We start from the raw sequence: 24,168 nt of genomic DNA on the forward strand, positions 1-24,168 counted from the left end.
TAATAACGCAAACTTAATAGTAATTAGATATGGTATAAATTTTTACATACACATATATTTCTTTTATGTGAATATATATGTATTTGTGCATATAAGATATTAAAAAAATATAATTATTTTCTTATAATAGACAGGGAATGGAGTGTTAAGATAGCTATTATATTTTTTTGTGCCATGTTTCTAAACAGCCATTTAAAATAATTTTATTTTTTTTTATTAAAATAAAATGTTCAATAGAAAAATTAATAATAAATAATTATTTAAGCATAACATATTTTTTAATATATTTTTAATAATATATTTTTATAATATGTTATATATTTCATCAGAATATCGTAGACTAGTAATTGCATGTCGGTTACAGCGTCTTTGCAGGAAAGTATTGGATAGTTATCAAGAATATGAGCGACTGTTTACTCCGATTGGCTACATTGGAGCTTTTGGTTACTTTTTAGGCTTCATGTTATAATTGCAGTTTAAAAAATAAATTTTTAACTTTAATAAACCACCTAACATTCACTCCAAAGAAAGTTAACCCATTGATCTAAGTGAGATTCGTAATATAAGGTTTACTTATTTTATTTTATTTTATACAATAAAATAAAAAAATTGTATTATTATGTAATTAGTGATTCTCATTGTAAGAAAAGATACAGTAAATAAATGTATAAGTATTAAAAAAAAATAAAACTGTAGTAATTATAATAAAAAATATCTTATTAAAAAACTTCCAGAAAAATCTGTCGACATATTGAGTAAACTGTGGTATTCCCACAAAGACTGTAGATTTTATCAGAAACTCATAAAAAATTAGTGACTATAAAATGCATTTCAGAAGAAAACATGGTCAAAAGTTTAGACTTCACGAGCGAGTCAGATAATAAGGTGTTTTCAGTCTTTTTTATCTATAATTGCGGTAGAAGCTATATTTACTAACACAAATGAGAACTATATCGATGGTGTATAGATAATACCAATGATATCTGTCTGCATCACTTTTTGCATTCTGCATTGTCCAAAACAAAAGAAAATAGAAGGGCTCATGCTAAACACTCTGAGTGATAATCGTTTCTTGGTTATACGATATAAATGAAAAAAAATACTTCAAAATTAACTTTTAAAAATTTTGCAAATATTTTTTTTGTGTGGTGCTCTGTTACTCTTAAGATTTCTGGATAAAAGTGCTTTCATATAAGCGCTCGAAAAGACCCTATTTGCATTATTCATCATTTTGATATAAAATGGATTCACACAATGATTAATGGTATTTCGTTTGACATTTTTATAAATTTATTTCGTTTTAAAGTTATTTTTATACAATAACATAAGCAAAAACATTTATTTTGTAATAATAAATAAATTTATAAATAAATCTTTAGATTTTAATTATTTTTTTTGTTGTGCTTACGACATTTATATCACATATAGTGAGGCCTTTACGTAAAACTAAACATAATAATACATAAATTAGTTCATTTTCAATAGCATTTCAGCAAAATGATGTAAAAATGACAGATTAAATCATTTATTAAGTGTTTATTTTGTATGTAGAAATGGTTTCATATCCACCAAATTTATCGAAAAGACTATAATGCCAAATGGGGTCATACTAAGAGTTAGTGTCAAAGCAATATCGTCATAATAAAAATATGATTTGTTATAGTTGGTAGTGTTATTATTTAATTTGGTTATATTTTTGAGGAACTCTTCAGGTTAGTGGACTGAGTAGTTATTTCTTGTGCTAGGTCAAATGCTGGTATTATAACAAATCTAGAATGTCTTGCTTATATTTGCAATATAAATGTTTAAACATAAATTTCTCTACAATATTTTTTTTTTATTAAAATTGTTAAATGTTTTTTATGTAGTGCTAGCTGTTAGCACTGTTAATAAGTTTTCATATCTTCTTCTATTGTAGTTAGCTATCACTTTGACTGTTGCTTATTTCCTTCTATACATATGTTTGAACTGATTTGATTATATTTGCAACTTAAATGTTTAAACTAAGTTTTTCTACAGTATTTTTTTTATTAAAATTGTTAAATTTTTTTTAGTACTAAAAGAATATAAATTTTTATATAATTTATATAAAAATATAAATTATAAATATAAATTTTATAGATATAAATTTTTATATCCTTTTCTTTTTTATTGTAGTTAGCTATCACTTTGACTGTTGCTTATTTCCTTCTATACATATGTTTGAACTGATTTGATTATATTTGCAACTTAAATGTTTAAACTAAGTTTTTCTACAGTATTTTTTTTATTAAAATTGTTAAATTTTTTTTAGTACTAAAAGAATATAAATTTTTATATAATTTATATAAAAATATAAATTATAAATATAAATTTTATAGATATAAATTTTTATATCCTTTTCTTTTTTATTGTAGTTAGCTATCACTTTGAATGTTGCTTATTTCTTTCTATACATATGTTTGAACTGATTTGATTATATTTGCAACATAAATGTTTAAACTAAGTTTTTCTACTATATTTTTTTTATTAAAACTGTTAAATTTTTTTTAGTACTAAAAGGATATAAATTTTTATATCCTTTTCTTTTTTATTGTAGTTAGCTATCACTTTGACTGTTGCTTATTTCTTTCTATACATATATTTGAACTGATTTGAATATCAATTGAGTGCTTGAGAGAAATAATGGGATTCATTTTGTGATGATAACTTAAATTATTTAATAATACAGTTCATATAGAGCCAATTTACTTTGTAGGTATAACATTATTATTAATATCTTGGTTAAATACTTTTGTGAAAAATATTAAGTATTTTATTTTATTTTTTGTTTGAAAATTGGTATAGTAAAGTATAACAAATATTTTGTAATTATAATAAAAGAGAAATTCTGCAAATATATTTTTTTAGATTTTATTCTATTACATTAAAATCAAACATTCTTCTAAAGATATTTTTCTTTATATGTAGAGTTGTTACAGTTGAAATATTTTCTTAATGTAATGCAATGTTATCTATTTTATGGCAAAAATAAGTTAAGTATAAGATTAAAAAAGTTAAATTTGAATAATTTTATGCTTTCAAAATATCCTATTTAAAAATAATAAAATATGTTGCTAATTTCAAATTTTAATAGCCATGTATTTGCCGTACTTCAGAGTAATGACTCTACGCTTTAAAAATAATTTATATAAAAAATTTATTAAAAATAAATGATAATGTTTTAATAGTAAAAAAAAGCCATAGCTTAGTAAACAATTTATTTTTTAATGTACGCTATCAAATAAATTTATCACCTTTCACTGTACTTTATAGTATTTAGTCAATTTCTCTCGATTTTATGGTTCTTAGCTTAGAAATCTAAACATTTCTGCAATTAGGCAAATCTTTAATTTATTTATTGCCTTTACACATACTAGTACATATAGAAATCTACATGGATTCTGTGAAAACTGTTTGTTTTAAAACGAGTTAAGTGATGTCAAAGATATTTATCTAATTAGAAAATCATACAGAAATAGTTGAAAATTACTATGAGTAAGAGAATATTATTTTCTTAATCAACAACATTTAACTTAATTTATTTTCATTTGATATACTTGTTAAAATTTTAATTAGTAAATATTAAGCAAGTGGACAGAGTTTGATTTTTTGAACTTAAATTAGATAGTTATTTGGTCTTTCACATATCTGTGGGATATGATTTAAATGAAAGGAATGAAATTTGTGAAAGGTATTTTTATTGTAACTGCAAAGTTTTCATATTCGACATGTTCTACAAATACTTTATCTTAAAAAAATATATTTGAGTTGTTCCATTTCTTGGTTAAATTGTTGGTCCCATTTCCAAACCATTGATAATTGCTCGTGGAAAAGAGTCAGATTTTATAAAGATTCCTATAAAATATCTTTGGATAAAAAGCATTCGTAAAGAAAATATTTTACACAACTTTTAGAATATTTTATTATATTAATTTTACTTATATATATTTTATATTTTATTTTTAAAATAATTTGTTTTTTAAGGCCAAATAAAGAGTTTTTAAGTTATGTAAAAAAGTCAATTCTTTCGTTAATTACTTATTTTATATTTTTTAAATGGACATTGTCATTATTTTATTATTGCATTGCTTAATAAGATTGTCCCTCAGTCTTTTCTTATTAGACATAATTGCAATAGTCTTGACGGGAGTCGTATACAATCTTAGTATCCATTACTACCCTGCTTAAACTCAAAGTCTGTACTTTAATTTATAGTCAAGAACCCTTATCTTATAGAGCGTCTGACAATAACGTAGTGTAAATAAAAGATCCAAAGGCGTAAAAATCATGTAAAGTTTTTTATTTCTATTAAAATTATTTTGTAAATACAGGATAGTTAAGCTTTTTTAGTTATAGAGCTGTTCATAGTTTGGTTAAAGGTGCTTAAAGTATAAAGCTTAGTAGAGAAGGTTGCAGAAGTCAAATTATATGTAATATAATGTGATGGATCATCGATCATGATCGATGTATAATAATGTAATTAAGCTGTACTTATTTATTAACTTTAAAAATGCGAAATTAGAAGACATATTCTTCTTATTAATTTTATACAGGTTTTATTTATATGGTAAAAACCTTTTTTTAGTTCCATTCGAATTTTATTTATTCTTTTACAGTATGCGGGAAGTCACAATGTGAGGCTTGATCACACTAAAACGACTTCAAGGATTAATTGCAAAAAAATTCAGGTTTGTAGTCTTTGAAGGTTCAATGGCTGAAACCACACTTTAGTAACCAAGGGTAGTTATGAGAGGTTGAGAGACTTAATGTCACAATTCGCTATGGACAATTGTTAATTTCTTGTTTTATTATCTTTATTCTACGTTTTTAGGTGCTTTTAGCTAACACTTTCACTTAAGATACGATAGTGACAGCTTGCTTGATAATATGATGATCCTTTGTTCCTAAAAAGGAATGAATTCAATAACTGTGATTTGGGGTTTGTCTGTTGTGCCTCCTGTAAACGTTATTAGCTCATTATTTTATAAAAAACATATATGCTTATAGATTTAATTCCTTTTTGATTTTCGGTTTTGCATGACTAGTTGTCGAGCATAAGATAGACTTAAGCATTTGGTACTTAAGTGCTCCATTATCTATTTGTCGTTACAACTGTATCTGTATTAATAGTTGCAGTTGTTGTATCCTGTATTTTAGGATAGAGTAAAGAGGTTTTGAATTCAATTTATATGCAGTTTTATATTTTCAATTTATAACATTAATAACTTTATTAAATGATATGGAGCATTTTTCTTAATATAAATAACTTCATTTCTTTTTAGAAAAACTCTTAATTTCACAGATGATGTTAAGTACAGGATATCACACCAATCTATCTATGTTCTAATGTATGAAATCTTGTAATTATTTGGTAAATTATATAGTGTGTTTTCGCTCTGAATGGTGATGGCGAGCAGACTAAAATTGCCGCCAGCTATTTAACGGCATGTGCTATAGTATCGTAGTTAGCCAAGTTAATTGACTTAATTGAAATTAATTGTTCAGTTTATTAACCTCAATGCTCTTATACTTAACTGTTCCTGTAACAGTTTTAATAATAATCAAAACTATAAATTTGGCAAAAATGTTGACCTTAGTCATGGTCAAATTCTACGTTACACATTTTACAAGAAAAAAATAACTATTAGCTCAGATAACAAAAAATTGTAATTCTATGCCTCGGTACAAGCTTACTCCATTTATTATTTAAAATAGCAGTTGAGTTATTTATTGTTTTGGTTTTCATAAGATATCTTTTTTTCTATGCCAATGAACAGCTTCAACCGTGGCGGACTTTCTTTAGTTTACACTGTAGTGTGTTCCAAGTATCTATTAAAAAAATATATACACTTATAAATATATATGTAAAGGAAAATGGCAAAAAACCGCAAGACGCATTGTTACTATTCGTTGCGATTGTTGCCACCTTGACTGTTATAATATTTTATTATTTCACCATTTCGGATTTGGCTTACGGGAACAACGATTATTATTATTTTTAGATCACACTTTGCTTTGCCTAGCTTAGCTTAGCTTAGATATAAGTACAATTCGTTATGGCAAATAATTTTTAACTCTTTTCACTTGGCTTAACTGTCTGCAATCAGAACAATCGGAGCAATATACACATTGCAACAGCAAATACAACAAGAATTCGTTGCATCTTACATCTTGCATGCTGCATGTTGCATGATTGCACTAATGCTTAAATTTACCACGCGTTGCTTTTTGTTAAGAATTTCTATTGGCTATGGCTGTGGCTTTAACTTTAGTTTAGACATAGACTTTGACTCTGACTCTGACTTTTGCCTCGACTCTGTTGTATCTTCTATTTTTACAAACCATTATGCAGCTGTTGCTGTTGCTGTCGCTACTTCTACTGTAGTTCTATGCTATCAGCTGCAACATATTTCCTCACAGACGTGTGCCATGTGCCTCACAATGTTTGATACATGATCTGCAGCTGAGTATCTGGTTCTACAATAGTAGCTTCCTTCTCCACTCAACTTAATCCTTTATCCGTTCACATTGTGAGCACTGTTTGAGCTTTGTTCGCTGCAATTTTTGCATCTACAGATAACTTATGACTGTGCTTTTAATTTTGTGTGTAGCATACAATTTTCTTTTATGTCGTATTTAGTTTCTAATATTAATTTATTTTTTCAGTTATTTTTTAAGTTTGTATTAATTTTATTCGCAGTTATTTTTCATTTAAATTGCAAATCGACTGCCCTGCCTTTTACTTCTACGAGTTTCTGGTGTCTAACAATTCTACAATAAATAGAATCTAATTTGACGTAATACGTACAAAATATCTATTCTTATCTATTCCGACTAAAATGTATCATTTTAACTGTAATTTCTGTCTTCAGGCGGTCTAAAATCTTTAATTTGCGGCAATTGTAGAAAATTGTTTTGACTTTAATTAAGAAGTTTTTTAGTTTTGCATTTGTACACGTATTTAATTGGGAAAATGTTTTCTTTACATTAGAAATGAAAAAATTTTAGGGAGAAGAAAAAAATTACGTTAAGTGATTTTTAATTTTATGTTGTCAGTCAAGGAGCTATGTTTGATATTAGAAATAAGACTGTTTTATCTTGATGAAATCTGAACGGAATTAATTTCAATTAAATACATTAAGACCGAAAAGTTTTCGGAAATTCTCATTTAAAATTCGCGCGCTGTATATTTTTCGATATTTTAAGTTTATGTAGTTTGGCAGCACTGTCCTTAATTACTATGCCAAAAATGAGCGCGATCTGTCAGACAGTTCGTTTACGGCAGCTGTTGAAACCAGTTCACCTCAGTAGGGCGTTGCGAAAAAAACAATGGAAAAAAATATTGAACAAAGAGTTTGCATCAAATTTTGTGTTTCGAACGAAATTTCGTGTGCAGAATCGTTGCGAATGCTACAAAAGGCTTATGGGGAATCAGTTTTATCGAAAACTCAAGTTTATGAGTGGTACAAAGCCTTCCAGGACGGTCGTACGACCGTCGAAGACATTTCGCAACGCACTACTGAGGTGAACTGGTTTCAACAGCTGCCGTAAACGAACTGTCTGACAGATCGAGCTCATTTTTGGCATAGTAATTAAGGACAGTGCTGCCAAACTACATAAACTTAAAATATCGAAAAATATACAGCGCGCGAATTTTAAATGAGAATTTCCGAAAACTTTTCAGTCTTAATGTATAATAAGATGCAAGTTTCCTATCTGTCTTGTACTTGTATCTCACAATATGTGAGTCAATTGCCATTAAAGTGATTTCAATCAATGCTTATAAAAGCAACAAAACAGGAATGCAATAAAATGTTGCATATTTGCAATGTATAGAATATATACTAACAGCTAAGAGATATTGATATCTAATAAGTATAGAGATAAAAAAAACACGAATGTACATATAAATAAGTATGTTTTTTAACAGATGTAAGATTTCAAATTAAAAGAAAATAAATATATTTTTAATAAATGAGTTAAATATTTTTTTTATATCATATATACAATTAATGTCGAAAAAGGATTTCTGTCAATTAGCCGTTATAGATATATTTTTGAAATTTCATTTAAGAACTTTAATTTTAACTTTTATTTGAATTTAGTATTGCAATATTTCAAAAAACGAATGCTGACTCATTTGCTTCAAGAACAAAAATCGTTGTAGTTTTGTTCATACACACTAATGACTTCAAACACTATATCTACTATATATCTACTTCTACTATCTAAAATTTTTTTATTTGTTTTTAAAAATAATTTAAAAAAAATTTATATACTTACGACAGTCTTAGTTTTAAAGATAGTTTAGTTACTGAACATTTGCTTTTATGTTCCTAAAGCCATAATTATCAAACCGATGAAGTATTTTGAGTTGAAAAACGTTTGCACTATTAGTATATCTTAATCTGTCTACGAAAAAAGTGTGCTGGATTGAGTCAAGTGGTGGCCAAAACACAAAATAAATTTTAATTGATTAATGATTTATTTGTATTTTATTTATTAATTTCAAATAGTTTATATACATAATCTATGTAGATGGCCCTGCTTTTAATTACTTTACATAGTGCTTAGATATAAAAAATTATATCTAATATGATATAATTAACAATAGAAACACCATTTTATTAAATTTAGTAATAAAGTAAAGAATTGTTTTTTTAATATAAAAATTCTATTCATAATTTTCTAGTAATGAAATAGTAATGAAATAGTAATGAAATTTAACAATTAAAAATAAAAAATATAATTAATTACTTCAATTATTCTACAGCAGGTTTATGATTTCGTTCTAATATAAACACAGCAAATGAATTTGTTGATAAAAATCTTCACAACAAAGTAACAAAACTCCAGAAAAATGTGTGAACATAAATGTCAAATATGGCTTTGGGTCAGTTGGTTAAGGAGCGCTGACTCTGAGCTACAAATTTAACAGGGCACGAGTTCGATTCCTGGTATTTGCAGTCTCAAAAAATTATTTACGAATAATTAAATACAAGAATTATTTCCAAGACGACAGATGATGGGTGTTTGGCAATACTCGAAACAGCTGTATGGTCAGCCAAAAATTCAATTATTTAAAATAATATAAAATGAATTTTTGTTGTTGTAGTTTACCACTGTTCGAAAAAATCTCTTTATTCATAATTTACTTAATACATTTAGACAAAGGAAACTTTCTTATTCTCGATACTCGTATTTTACTATTTTAACTCAAAAGTAATACTAATATTAAGTAATTTCAACTTAAGATAATAATTCGGTAAGTATTTACTGTTAAAAAGTATTTATTAAAAGTATTTATTTTATTTTATTTAAATATAAGTATTTATGTTACGAGCTCATAAATAAATATAAACTCCTGCAAAGAAATTAGTTATGTCTGTTATAAAAGTGATATTAAATCACTTTTAAGCTATTTCGACATAATATAACGCATACAAGAGCGCACATTACAGCACTAAAACTAAAACAATAAACAATAGTGACAAATACTAACTAAAATTAGAGAAATTGCAAAAAAAAAAATAAATGACAACAATAACAGCAGTGAAAAGTTTGGTTAGTTTGTGCCGGCTTATTATACATGTATGAATAATGGTTTGTCATGGATCATTAAATAGGACACCTTCACCAATTTCAAACACCTCTCTCTAAGTGCATCAAATAGTTTTTCCAGTGGGCGACAATGCAATTTTGAAATAATCGCTTTATTTATGGCAATCCTTTCAAATAGCACAACACTTAAAATTTCACCAGACTAATTGTACTATCTATAGTCTACCTATATACATATATAATAGTGCACATATATTACATTTTTATTTTCACTTTTAATTTAAATTATACTTAGTTTTTTGTACTGTGAATTTTGTACATATATCTTGTAAAATAAAATTGTATTTGTTGGTATGTATAAGTAGTTAAAGTTCCAGTCTTATCCGAAGGGTATGTTAAAACCTAATTCTTGACATTTAACGTTAAATATCTCCGAAGATATATGTATGAATTTCTGAAAAATTAATTGTAATTCGATTTTGAAGAGACTGGCGCTTGACAATTTGATTAATTTTTTATTTCAATCGGAAGACATTTTCAAAATTTAAATTTATTAATTTATAAGATTATTTTTGTTAATAGAAAAATTAATTAACAATTTAAGTTTGTGGAAGTGGCTTCATATGATGGATTTGAGTATTAGAAAGTTAATATAGAATTTGTACATAGTATTCTAGTTCTTCATAACAAATTATTATTATTATAATTATAATTAAAGACATATGTATATTTAAATATATATACACATTTATAAATTATAAAAATTGTAAATATAGTAATTCGTAATGTTGGTTAACAAATTATTATCAGTTATCAATGATCTGTGCTATTGCTCCTGAATATCTTACTTCAATATTGCTTCATAATCAATATCATTTAATATATAAATAAAAACTATATATAAAAACTATTATACTACATTATTTTCAAATTTCGATTAAATATTTAAAATATTTAATTTAAGCCATTTAATTTAAAGTTGGTTTAATGATAAAATGTTGTAAGACCAAAATTAATATAAAGTCAACAACAATAATAATGAGTTCATACAACAGAAATTCAGGTCTTGACAATAATCAAGTAATGTCAAGGGTCTTCTTTTAAATTTATAGATGTTGTGATTAGAATTCAAGAAAACAAAGTTGCAGTTTTTTGTTAGTTCAGTTACTTTTTTCTTCTTTAAATTGTAAGTTCGTCAATAGCAAGAATAACTTTATATATATATTTAAAAAATGTGGTTCTAATAATAATAACAATCTAATGACAGAAATATTTTATCCAAATCGTAACTACCTTGTGATCAAAAAATAACTTTAATTTTTGAATTCCCGCGCTTATCCAATCGGTAAATTTTTTTTATTTTCACGCTGGCAACACTATTATACACATTCTGTCAAAGTTTAATGCATATCGTACGATTAGTTTTTGTTTGGCATCTATACAAAAAAGTCGAAATAGTTTCGTGTAAAGAATTCAAAAATAGACCTCGCGTCCTATTTGATCAGAAGGTATATAATTAGGTTTAGAGAAAGAAACTAAACTTTATTTAAATACCGCAGTATTTAAATAAATACCGAGTAAAAAAAAGTAACTGTGATAACATGAAGGAATTAGTGAAAAAAACTTCATTTATGGTATATGCGATAATGAAAATATCTTAGTCAACTGCTAAAAACTCTATCATTATTTTATCTAAAAATTTAATTGACTTAGTAACGAATGTAAACGATCTATCGTTAAAAATAAAATGAAATAAATATCTTGAGATTCTGTAGCACAGCAATTAAAAGGATTAAATATACTCAACGAGTTCTGTCAATACTGCAAGTAATGAAGCGAAAATTGCCCAATACACAAAACTGATAGTAAAACAACACTGTCTGATAATTGCAAACTGCATGCCGTTACTGCAATTAGTGTATCTCAAATAAATATCTTTAAACAAATGAACGGTAAGGCAAATAGTTTCTTTACAATATCTGTAGTATGTCAACAAATTACTTCTTTGTTAGTTTATAAAGACATATTGTAGACTGTTTTTTGTAATAATAAAAAATAAAAGAGTGCGTTTATTAATGGTATTCAAGATAGATTTGAACTTAAGTATAAGTGTTAACAAATTTTGTTTAAAGAAAAGATACATTTAGATTAGTGAATGCAATTTGTGTACATATTGCATTATATTTATTTACTTTTGGTACATACATATATGTATGTATGGATTGTTGACATTGTTCAAATAATTGTTGCAGTTGCTGGCTGATACAGTTTAAATCAAGGAGAGAGTAGACATAATTAGTTGCACAAAATTTTATTGTAAAGTATCTCATTGCCATATTGGCCATAAATGTTATACATAATAAAAAAAATATGTGTATAATGGTTACAATTATTACTCTAATTTGTTTCTTTTTCTGCAACTTGTTTGCCGATATATATCTAAAACTAATTATAAGCTGGTTTGTTCATGCATATATTTCTGTTTATTTGAAATTTCTTTTTATTTTTTGTTTTTTAAAGTAAAACACGTTTTAACATAACATATATATCAACAAAGTGTTTGAAAGAATTTTTGTTACTAATTGTTTATCAATTAAATTTAATTAAAAATGGTGATGAACACTTAAATGATGTTGACTGCCTATTGATGGTTCTTTGAATTGATTGTGGCAATTGTTAATAGATAAATGAGTAAAACAATATTTGTAGGTAATTGATCTGCTGTTACTATTGTATATTGCAGACAAAAAATTATTTACTTCTATGTGTTGAACGGATGTTTCTATACTCATAAAAATAATTATATTTTTTCCCATTTATATCTATTTTTAGTTGTTTTAAACTTTTTAATGTTCTACACAAATTAATAGTGTATGATTAATAACTTTTTTAATTAAATTTATTTCTTCTGTTAATTTATTGAATTCTTAATTCTCACAAATGCTCTATAGATTTTCACCTTAACACATTTAACTAATAAATGCAATTTTTTTTAAAATTATCTTGATAAGTTATTAATCGATAATAAATAATATTTCATATAACCTATTTAAACGTGCTTCTAAAGATCTACATGGGCGATATCCAATGTAATATCTCTATTAATACACCTAAATGAAATGTATTAAATCAGATAGATAGATAGATTTTGAAAGGGTTTGAAACTATTTCACCACGTCACTGTATCGTTTGAGTATTATTGCGACAAACAAAGTGAGTTGACAAAACTACCAAAAATACTTACTATTATTTAATTACCTTTCTTATAATCTTTATTGCAATTAAAATTAAATAAATAAAATTATTATAAATAATTTTTGTTGTTGTTTCACTTCTGTTCGAAAACCTCTTTAAATAAAATTATAAAATTGTAAACATATATTATTATGCAAAATTATAATATTTAAGTTTTTAACTGGAGAAGAAAAAGTCAGTGCGGCATCTTTATAAATGTAAAACATTGTATAAGTATGGCACTATCAGAACTTTAAAGCAAAGTCGTACAGCTATAAATCAGCAAGAAATCTAATTCATTATCTCGTCCTTTAATGCGGATTCAAAACGACTTAGGCTAGGATTTTCCATTTAAGACATTATCAAGACGGTTTAAGTATCTTCTATTATATCATTAAATTTTATATTGTGTTAATTTTTAAAGTATGGTGAAGTATTATTGACATATAATAGTTTTATTATTGTTATATATATATCACTTTTTTGGCTTTTGTTTGATTTTGAGAGACATACCCATAGTTTTTTTATCACACGTTATATCATATTATTGGAATCACAATTTTATAAACCAGAAGTTAGTTTTGTAGCAATATTTGCAAATACGGCCCAAAGAAACAATAAACATGTATATTAATTTAAATCTTAACTGTTTTTCTTTTATAATTATTATGATGTTATCAAGTAACATGTTATATAGTGTTAAATATTCACTGTAGTTTTTAGTTAGTTTTCTTAATTAACGAATTATTCTTCGTTAATTAAAAACATTCATCTCAACGAATGGTGTGTTAAGTGAATTGATTTGATAGGCTCGTCTCTTAAGCTTGTCCCTCCTTGTCCTCTACTTTTGAGACATGTAGTAGTCTGTTTATTAAATTTTGTAAATAATTTTTCGTTGTGGGCTTAGGGCTCTTATATTTAAAACATGCTGTAAGGTTTCTTACTAAGTTTTTGAATTTATTATTCGTTGCTGGAAAACACGAGTAGATGTATATATCTCTGTATAATTCTACTTATGTCTATGGGTCCATTTTCACTTCACTAGACTTGAAACTAAAGTGGTCATCTGCATATTAGACTAGTGCTCTATCTGTATATCTCTACTTATGTCTATGGGTCCTTTTCCACTTCACTAGACTTTGAACTAAAGTGGTTACCTGGATGTTACATTTACTTGTAGTTACATCAACGAATACTGACAGTCTACTCAAGTGAATAGTTAATGAATAAAACATTATATAAAATTGATCCCAGATACCCAGAAAGAACTCTATAGAACACTACTCTAAATGTTATGCAAATTTGATATTTTCTCATTTATTTTAAATAAGTAGAAATTATAAGTTGGTATGTCCGTTAAAACTACCTGTAAATTCGCTAAAATCTTTTAAATGTTTTTTTCATGATCAAGTAATTTAAAAAATAAACGAAATTCCTTTATGAAAAAATTTATTAAGAATTTAAACCTATAAACTGCAAGTATTTGTTAGTTTTTGAGCGAAATTGCAGTGAACGAAAATCTAATTACAGATATCCGCTTCTTTCTAGCATTGCCTAACAATCTGTTATATTATCTTGATCAATTTCAGTCTATTTAATCGAACTTGTTTAAAGTAATATAACAGTGTGTATGCATGAAAAATATATAAAATTTAGTTACGATTGTCTACAATTTTTTTTCACAAAAATTCGTTTTTACAACAATTATGAATGCTTCAGTTTACATACTCGTATCTAACATAATTAAATTGTATTTTTTATTTTTTTTTGAATTTTATACGATTTCTTTATAACATTGAAAGCCTCATTATTTTTATAACTCAACTAAAATTAAAACTTTCTTATGTGTGTTAGACTTCTGTTGGTAATGCACTTTTCTACATTTCTTTTCTTATAATCCAATTTTAGGTTTCATGAAAATTAATTTACCATAACATTTTTATGAGAAATAATTAACAGACGCAATCACTGATCACATCACTAAATCTTGTGCTCAACTGCTTCTATTTTGGAAGAGTTTTTACAAGTTGCAGTCTGTGCATGCCAGTCAATAACTGTCTAGGTATTATGTTACTGATGAAATGCAGATACAAAGTAGCGGTGCATAAACTTTTCTTGTAACTTAATTAAAACATTTTCACATTTGGTCGTATCAAATGTATCTATCTATAAAATTCGTTCATAAAATCTTTAAACTATTAAGCGTGCATTTAGTACATTAACAAACTCATTTTCGGGAAGTTCTGCTGCTGAAAATTATTCCCACAAAAAATATATAAAACTTTTGCTTTCTTTTAGTTTTTTGTGCTTCGACAATGACAACGCCCAATCATTATTTTTTCTCATTTATTTTTCCTTTCAGTTTTGTCTTATCAACTTGGCTAACATGTAGATTGTTTTGTTATTACAGAACTATGTATGGGCAAATATTTGTACTTCTCCCGAATTCATTCCCATTTTCTTCACTTTTTAATTAATATGCAAATCCACACCCGAGAATATGTTTTATTTTTTGGTTTGTTTTCATTATGACGTCCTACCGCTTTTGGCAAGTAAGCAAACTTACTTTTTTATTACTGATGTTTGCAAAGTTACTATGGATTTATACTTATTCTTTGTGATTACAGTGAAATCTGCATAAGTATAATTACAAGAACTTATTAGTTTGAAAGCTTAAACAATAGTTTTTCAATAAGTTTGTTTTATGTAATCTACTTGGAAAAGAACGTCAATAAGTCGCTTGCATCCCATATATATATGTTTAATTGCATTAAATAGTTATCTTAATATATATTTTATATTATATTTGACTAAATAAATAAATAAGAATTAATTTATTTAAAGCCAAACATAACGAATAAAAATTTTATTTTAAATTATTAAATTTTTTGGTTTACCACATAACTATTTTGGGGTATTGCCAAATACACATCTTCTGTGATCTTGAAATATGTTTTTTGAACTTAATTATTTGTATATAATTTTTATGCTGCAAATACCAAACGTTAAATTAAAACCCTGTTAAGTTTCAAGAATGAATAAATTATATTTCTAAATCGACAAAATACTTACATTTTAGTTATATTTGTTATTCTACGTCATTTTACATCCGCAGTGGGACAGAGGTTTCTTTGCAGTATTTCTGCAATCTGTAAATTTGAATATTCATGATACCTAAGTCTGCCTTAACTGATCGTAGACATCAATTCGTTTGTATTCTTCTTGTCAGTGAACCTATTTTGATATATTTTAAAGATCGATTTAAATTTATTATCTAATTTTTGGATAATAGTTATATATTTTTATTGATTATGCTTATACGAATAGCATAATACCAACGTATTCTAAAGATGTCATCTTTAAAATGACTCTTCTATTATTCTATTATCATTATTTTTTATCGAACTCTATTGATTGCTTTTCGGTTGATGTCATTCTAAGAACAATTTTAAATGATATTTATAAATTAATATCTATCAGAATTGTTTTAAAAATGATTAAAAAAATCTGATTATCCGTGAAGTTGCTAAATTGATTATATTCATATAAAAAGAATTATAAACATAAAACATATGGTTTGCTTATTTAATTATTGTGTTCAATATAGTCTGCATAAAATCTTAAAGTCAGTAACATAAAAAAAAACTATAAATGTGTTTTTATATAAACTGAAAAATAAAAAAGTGATGCCAAAACTTTTGAAAAATTAAAACAATCAAGATTTCTGAATTGATTATTATGAAGTAATTTTATTGTTATGTGAAGTTTTTTAGTCAGCTAAGCAGATAATCACGTACAGAGATTATACAGAATACGTACAGAGATTAGACAGAATACGTATAGAATTACATACAGATAAGCTATTTGATTTCTTCAGTATTTGAATATTAGGTACATAACCAATATTCGAATTATTCGAATTGACCCTGTTCGAATATTCGAAGTACAGAGTTAGTTTACTAATGCTCTGAAAACAAAAGTACGAAATTAAAAAAAATAAAATCTTATATATTATATATAATTTATTTCATCTCTAAAAAATTAAAAATATATGATTTTAAAATAAACTCGAACTCTTCAAAAGAGACCACGTGTACACTGCAAGGCTTTTTGTAGTTCTTTCTGGTCATTGGTGTATAGGAACCCATGCAGAGAAACTGCGCATTCCTCATAATCCTCACCGTTGAAGTTATGGAAGCCCGCAGCAAAAAGTAACTATAATACATTTTCTCTGTGAAGCCTGGCTTTGGCATCCAGAAGATATAGGTTCTTAGGAATATGCTTCTTTGATAGTTTATCAGACCCAGAGAAACTGTGCATTCCTCATAATCCTTGCTGCAGAAGTTATGGAAACCCGCAGCAAAAAGAAACTATAATACATTTTCTCTGTGAATGCCTGGCTTTGGAGAAGATATAGGTTCTTAGGAAAATATTTCTTTGATAGTTTATCAGACTGTTCATCGCTGACCTATTAAATTTACTAAATTTGACGGAATGGATTTAGTGTTTACTCTCGTATATTTTAGAATTTCTGCGAGAATTGTGGTATACCAAAACGGCGAAAAATTGCTAATTGGGGTACATGGAAGTTATCCAATGGCCTGCTACTGCAACTAACCATTTATTTGTATTTCTTATAACAAGTAATGAAACAGTAATGGAATAATAATAGTCAATGGAAAGAAATAAAAAATAAAAGTATCTTTTAGATTGTGCGAAATAAAAAATATTATATTTTTAGTAAAACATCTGCAAATATTATTTTAAAAATTGTATAACTTTTAAATTTCTCGATATGTAATATTATAAGAATGTCTTAAAAAGGTTTATCCAGTTAACACTGCATTTTACATACGTAAAAAAATACTTATCGTTCTTTATAAAATTTTTCGCTTACTACTGTCATTTAAATAAATGTGTCTGAGTCATGTACCCCATTTGTTTGCAATTTTTTACCTTTACCAATTGTTAAATATTAAAGTTTATTTCTTTTTATTTTTAATTTAAATTTTTCACTGTATTTCAAGTCGTCCAGCAAATGTTAATGAACTGTGTTCGTTTTACTGATTGCAGTCAGTTTGATTTGCAATATAAACTTTATGAGCACAACCAATAGAGCATAGGCTGTCTTATTGTCCTGCGGATTTAGTCCCGTGGCGACTGCATGCGGACCTGGTGTGAGTATATTTGTTTTGTACTTTTTATGGTCAATCATGATTGTTTGTGTTGATATAGGAACTGATTTAATACACTCCATACAACAGAGAAATGAAGTAAGTTCTTTTAGGTGTGGTCACCAACGTTTTTTTTGTTGTGTGCTTATGGGATTCACATAAATTTACTTGAATTTTAATTTAGTTATATTGAATTTGTTTAAATGTTTAGAGAATTGTGTATACTTTGAATTGTACCGACAGTTGAAACATATGTAAATCAAAATATTTAAGTAATCATGTAATTTTTAAGATTAATATATTGAATACATATTCAATGGTACATCTCACTCGATATTTATTTTATGTTTTTTTTTTTCAACTAAATATTTAAATATCTTTATTTAAATTTAAATTAAATTATAAAAAAAAGTGCTCAAAAATTTTAATTAATCCTAAATGTGTAATAAAATTAATTTACATGCTTCGCATACAAATGCAACGAACAAATGCAAGCTTGGAGACTATAGAAAACTTTTTACTGCCATCTTGTCCACATTTCCTGAACTAACAGCGTCAGTTGTCTACTTTGTCAACAGCTTCGACATTAAGAAATCCGTGCTTAATGAAAGTCATTAACTACTGTGAAAGTCAAGTATGTCTTGTCGTCTATAAAATTAGCAATTTGACACTGTTGCAGTTTCATATTTGAGTTTGCATCTTCTTTCTTGATTGATTTGAGTTGTTTATATGCAAAGCACAAATTTCAAGTCACACTCTCTGAAGCCCACATTTTGTTCATGGTTTTTATAATGACACCTTGCAATTATGTATAGTATATGTCTGCAATATTTATGTAGACGGTAATTTAGCTAGAAGACATAAATAGCAAAAAATGTATGCTACTACATTTCTATTTTAGTTTTTTTTTTTTAAATGCATCAGTATAAACTGCAAAATACTAAGGATCGTTACAGACATTTTTTAACAATTAACAATAGTAAAATAAAATTTCTATTAACAAGTTAGATATATATTAAGTGTAAATAATCGACAAATTTTTAAAGTTACGGTTAAGTTTTATTATTTTTTCATCATTCTAATTTTATATATAGATATATGTTTTATGTATACTTTCTATTATATTATTAAATTTATAATAAATAAATATTTTTCTTTCTATTTGAATATTTTTACAATAGCGCCGGACGCAATCTATTAAGCCGGAAATTATAATCTACGCATTTCCTTTTTCTTGTATCTGTGTTAAATAATCAGCTTCACCATTGCTCCCAAACCGATAAGTAGCAACACCATGAACGGTCAATGTTATGAGTTGAACCACACAAATGGAGATATCATATCACAAAACCAACAAAAAGGTTGGTGGACCATTGGTCTTATTAATGGACAACATAAGTATATGACTGCCGAAACTTTTGGCTATAAGTTGAACGCAAATGGTGCTAGCTTAAAGAAGAAACAATTATGGACTCTAGAACCATCTAATACTGGAGAAAGTAAGTAATGAATTAATATATTTGAAAATCAGAAAATATCCATATAAGTGCTATATAATTAAATATTTATGTAAAAGAGTTGAGTGTTTAAAATATCTATAATTTAAAAAGTAGCAAAACTATTATCTATTATTATTTATTTCAAGCTATTTAGATTAAGTCATGTTTTTTGAGATACTGAAGAGTATACTAATACGTATATGTGTAGAATTAAGACTGATATAGAATTGTACATTTTTTAATATTCAATATGTATAAATAACAAAATATTCTGCACTTCATACTATATAAAAAAACTATAAAAAAAACTCTTATACAATATATATATATATAATAAGCATTATTCGATCTTTAGTGGAGAGTATAACAGCGTTCTGGATTTCCAGTAGTGCGTAAAAATAACGCTTGAAATAAAAGTTAAAATTCTTAAATAAAACAATATTCTATTTTTAAATAAAATATTGAATATATAGTAAATGAAATAATAGATATATATTGCAATATCGCAATTTTAGCTTTCAAAAAAAGTATTTAGTTATTAAAAAAGCTTGAACAGACGTGCCAATATTACTTTTTATAGTAAAGATAAAGACAAATATTATGGTCTCATATATGATAAGAAATATAGTCAATATATGTTTGAGTATAATATAGTGAGTATATTATTAGTTCGCTTTACTGCAGATAACAGAATAGAAATAACTGCAGATAATAAATTTATTGCGAAATCTAGTTGATTTTATAGCTACATTAATCCGTCTTAATCCAAATCAACTGGCAATGAATGCTATCTGATATATATACTATATACTTTACCCAAGTAGTATTTTATTATATCTTAAGGCATTGGACAGTGCATCAAGAAGTACATATATGATATCAGATTTAAAATTTGTACGAGATGCAGTTACTGTGTACGAGATGTGATGTGTGAACGGTAGTTTATCAGTATTTAGGTATTACCTTGGATCTCTAACGATATAGTGGATGTGTCCAAATTGTTCAGCTCACTTATTGGTGGATCTAGTATTGTTTTAATTAATCAGTCATTTCTTCGCCTTAAGATTTCGTCAAGGATATGTTGTAAGTATCACTACTGTGGAAGCAAATTGAATTTGGTTTCAGGGATATATTTTACAAATGTTTTGGGTAATCGGTTTTGAGATTTTTTGAGATATTATTCAATGACTTCTTGCGTTTCTTATTGGCGTGATATTGCATTTCAATAGGCATAAATGTTATTGATACATGTCATGAAGATAAAGATAGATAGTTAGTGATAGTTAAATTAAAGAATTGGGCTAAGGAATAAAACTGATAATTTTTATTTTTGTTAATGCTCATTTCGTGCCATATGGACTGCTAATATTAACTGTTATAATTTCTAAATAGTTACTTTCATTAACTTAATTTTAAAAATAATAATTTATCGAGATTTATAGTGATCCCACGGTCGCTCATAAATTTCATTTATATATTTGACGTAAAAAGGAAAATTTCTTCAATTTTATTTGGAGTATGATTTGGTTTACTAGAAGCCACCTACCTTATACGTATAATGGCATTATTAAACTTGACATTATTATACTTTCAGATAAAACTATTTTAAGTAATAATATTTATCTGAGACTATGATCAAATGCTTAAGCTTAGCTGCGTTTGTTCTGTTCGAAGACTATTTAAACAATCCAATTGCAATTAAAACTGAATTACGTATAGACTTGTATACACGCAAGATGGCTACGAAAGAATTGTGACAATCTTTTTGAAACGAGTTTTCAGACAGGTTGAAATAATTTAAAGAACAGCAATAAATAAAAAATAATTAATAAAGACTGCTTATAACCGTTAACATATCAATCCTACTACAACAGTGTACATTAAGACCGAAAAGTTTTCGGAAATTCTCATTTAAAATTCGCGCGCTGTATATTTTTCGATATTTTAAGGTTTATGTAGTTTGGCAGCACTGTCCTTAATTACTATGCCAAAAATGAGCGCGATCTGTCAGACAGTTCGTTTACGGCAGCTGTTGAAACCAGTTCACCTCAGTAGGGCGTTGCGAAAAAAACAATGGAAAAAAATATTGAACAAAGAGTTTGCATCAAATTTTGTGTTTCGAACGAAATTTCGTGTGCAGAATCGTTGCGAATGCTACAAAAGGCTTATGGGGAATCAGTTTTATCGAAAACTCAAGTTTATGAGTGGTACAAAGCCTTCCAGGACGGTCGTACGACCGTCGAAGACATTTCGCAACGCACTACTGAGGTGAACTGGTTTCAACAGCTGCCGTAAACGAACTGTCTGACAGATCGAGCTCATTTTTGGCATAGTAATTAAGGACAGTGCTGCCAAACTACATAAACTTAAAATATCGAAAAATATACAGCGCGCGAATTTTAAATGAGAATTTCCGAAAACTTTTCAGTCTTAATGTATGACGGTATTATTTATTAGGTTAAATGCTGAGATATTTTCTTACTTTTGAGATGCACGAGCGCCTTAAAAAGAAAATGCACAAATGAGAAAAAATGCAGAACAAATTCTGCTTTCGCAGACAATACGAAACATTCGATGTTTAGCACCAACGGAACATTCTTGACGTAGAATTTATTAATTGTAAAGAATAGTTAGGAAAATAATAAAAAAGCATGGTCCGAATATTTTTCACCAGTTGGTGCTGTTGGATAAATTTAAAGATGATTGCCATTTGCAATTCATAAGCCACTTGCTGCATGCGATCTTCCCGAGGCTTGCCATAAAATTATAATAAAATTATAGCAGTTTTTCTTATTATATATTTTGTTGAATGAAGATCGATAAACTAGAACTAGAATGATTTATGTGCAATTCACAAGATGTTGCATGCCAATGTCTATTTTTATTTTTTACAGATTAATCTTTTCGTTTGGTGTGCTGTAATAGCCAAATTTACAGATACTAACTGTTTTTGTGTGAAACTTTCGCAAAATTTGTTAACCTTTTACTTTGGTTTCGTGGAAATCATAAAAAGTACTTATACATTTCATTTATTTATTGTTTAGAAGAAATTTTCAAATAGAATTTATGGCACCATAAAAGATATTTGCGTTACTTAACGTTTTCTCATTACTTAAATTTAATTTGAAAATTCCAAAATACAAAAGAGTTTATTTGAAAGAAAATATTTTTTTAATGCAGTTTACATTTTGAAGTTGAATTATTGACATTTAATGGTAACTCATTAGTTTGGAAAAATATTTGCTTGGTGCACACCTTCAAAAAACCATAAAAAAGGTTTCTTACATTATACGTACGTATACTATAGTTAGTTAACTGCAAGTTACAAAACTTTAACGCTCCTCTGACATTATATTTTTTTTTGCCTTTGTATCTCTTAAATGTTATGCAGCGAAAAAAAATATTGCATAAAAATACACCGGCGAAAGGTAAATTTGTACAATAGCAAAAATTGGTTAAATGCTGTTAACAAAATATTTATACTGTTACCATTTTTTGCCCAATTCATGATAGCCAAAAGCTTCGATTTGCTAACATCGTGCATCCGCTCAAGCTTCGCTTTTGCTGTTGCGCTGCTAAGCTGAGCAATACTCTTCTACGAGTAGTTGTGAGGAAAAAATATTTTTATTTCTAAGACAGAATAAATAGATTTTATCTCAAGTCTTGACTTATTTTTAACGCAGCAAAAACCAGCTTTTATGCATTACTAAAGAGTTATTAATATGCATTAATATGGATTTGCAGCATTGGCTGCAAATATAAATTATATTTGCTTTATCTCGGGTTTGGGCAAAAGTTGTGGGCTTAAGTTTTTCTTTAAAAATAGAAAAAATCAATTCAGTTTTCATAGAAAACATTATGTCTTACAAAACATAATGTGATTAATTATTTACTGAAGCAAAAAAAAACTATGATATAATGAGATTTAGTTAACTTGCAAAGCATGCTTAAGTCTATTGGCATTATTTTCACATATCTATTTATCTACTTTTCTTTCTATCTACCATATTATAAGCTGCAAAGGAACCGAAAGCCTAAATCAGTGTACGACTACAGACCCACTTAAATTATAACAATGTCTGTGATTAACTTTCTTGGGATCACCAAGTTGGTATATTGTCAAGAGGTCGTCCAAAGCACGAAGATCAAACGTCTGTTTTTGTCGTCATTTAATGACTACATTTTTAGGCTGTTTATTTCTTTCTATTAGCGTTACTACTGGGTAACTGTAAATGTTCTTATTGGAAATATTTTCTTAGGTTATGCGATTGTAATAGTGATTTGTACTTTCCGTCTGAATGTTGAAGGTGTGAAACTGCTAGGAGATAGAGGGCCCTTCTTGAAAAGGTCACAATGAAAAAGTACAAGTGCTGCGCTTTTAGCAACGTTATGATAGTTTGGGCAGTAGCCGTTATCTGTCAGCTGAAAACGGTGAAATCTTCTAGATAGCATTCGTGGGTTCGATGTACTTGACTTAGATGGTAGTCGAATTACCATAGTTTATTGTTTGTTCCATATTTCAATGTGAGGAATGAGTGTATAAGTTTAATGCCCTTTGGGCTTCTATTTTTATGATTATTGCCATTATCTAAATGAACATGAACATTTAATAGATTTTTGTTCAATATCTTAGATCAAACATGACTTGTAGATATAATTTTGTTTCTTGTGATAATGCT

General features: G+C 27.0%; 1 protein-coding gene across 1 annotated transcript in view; it reads right to left on the reverse strand.

The window, feature by feature from the left end:
* Nucleotides 1-18,031, reverse strand: part of LOC119666747 (protein singed-like) — a 21,776-nt gene extending 3,745 nt beyond the window's left edge. Inside the window, exon 1 of the mRNA XM_038076030.1 lies at nt 17,881-18,031. Within this exon, the coding sequence (XP_037931958.1) occupies nt 17,881-18,031 (151 nt within the window). The remainder of the gene's footprint in view (nt 1-17,880) is intronic.
* Nucleotides 18,032-24,168: the final 6,137 nt, after the last annotated feature.

This window comes from Teleopsis dalmanni, chromosome 1, assembly GCF_002237135.1.
Source record: "Teleopsis dalmanni isolate 2A chromosome 1, ASM223713v2, whole genome shotgun sequence".
NCBI classification, from domain to species: Eukaryota; Metazoa; Arthropoda; class Insecta; order Diptera; family Diopsidae; genus Teleopsis; species Teleopsis dalmanni.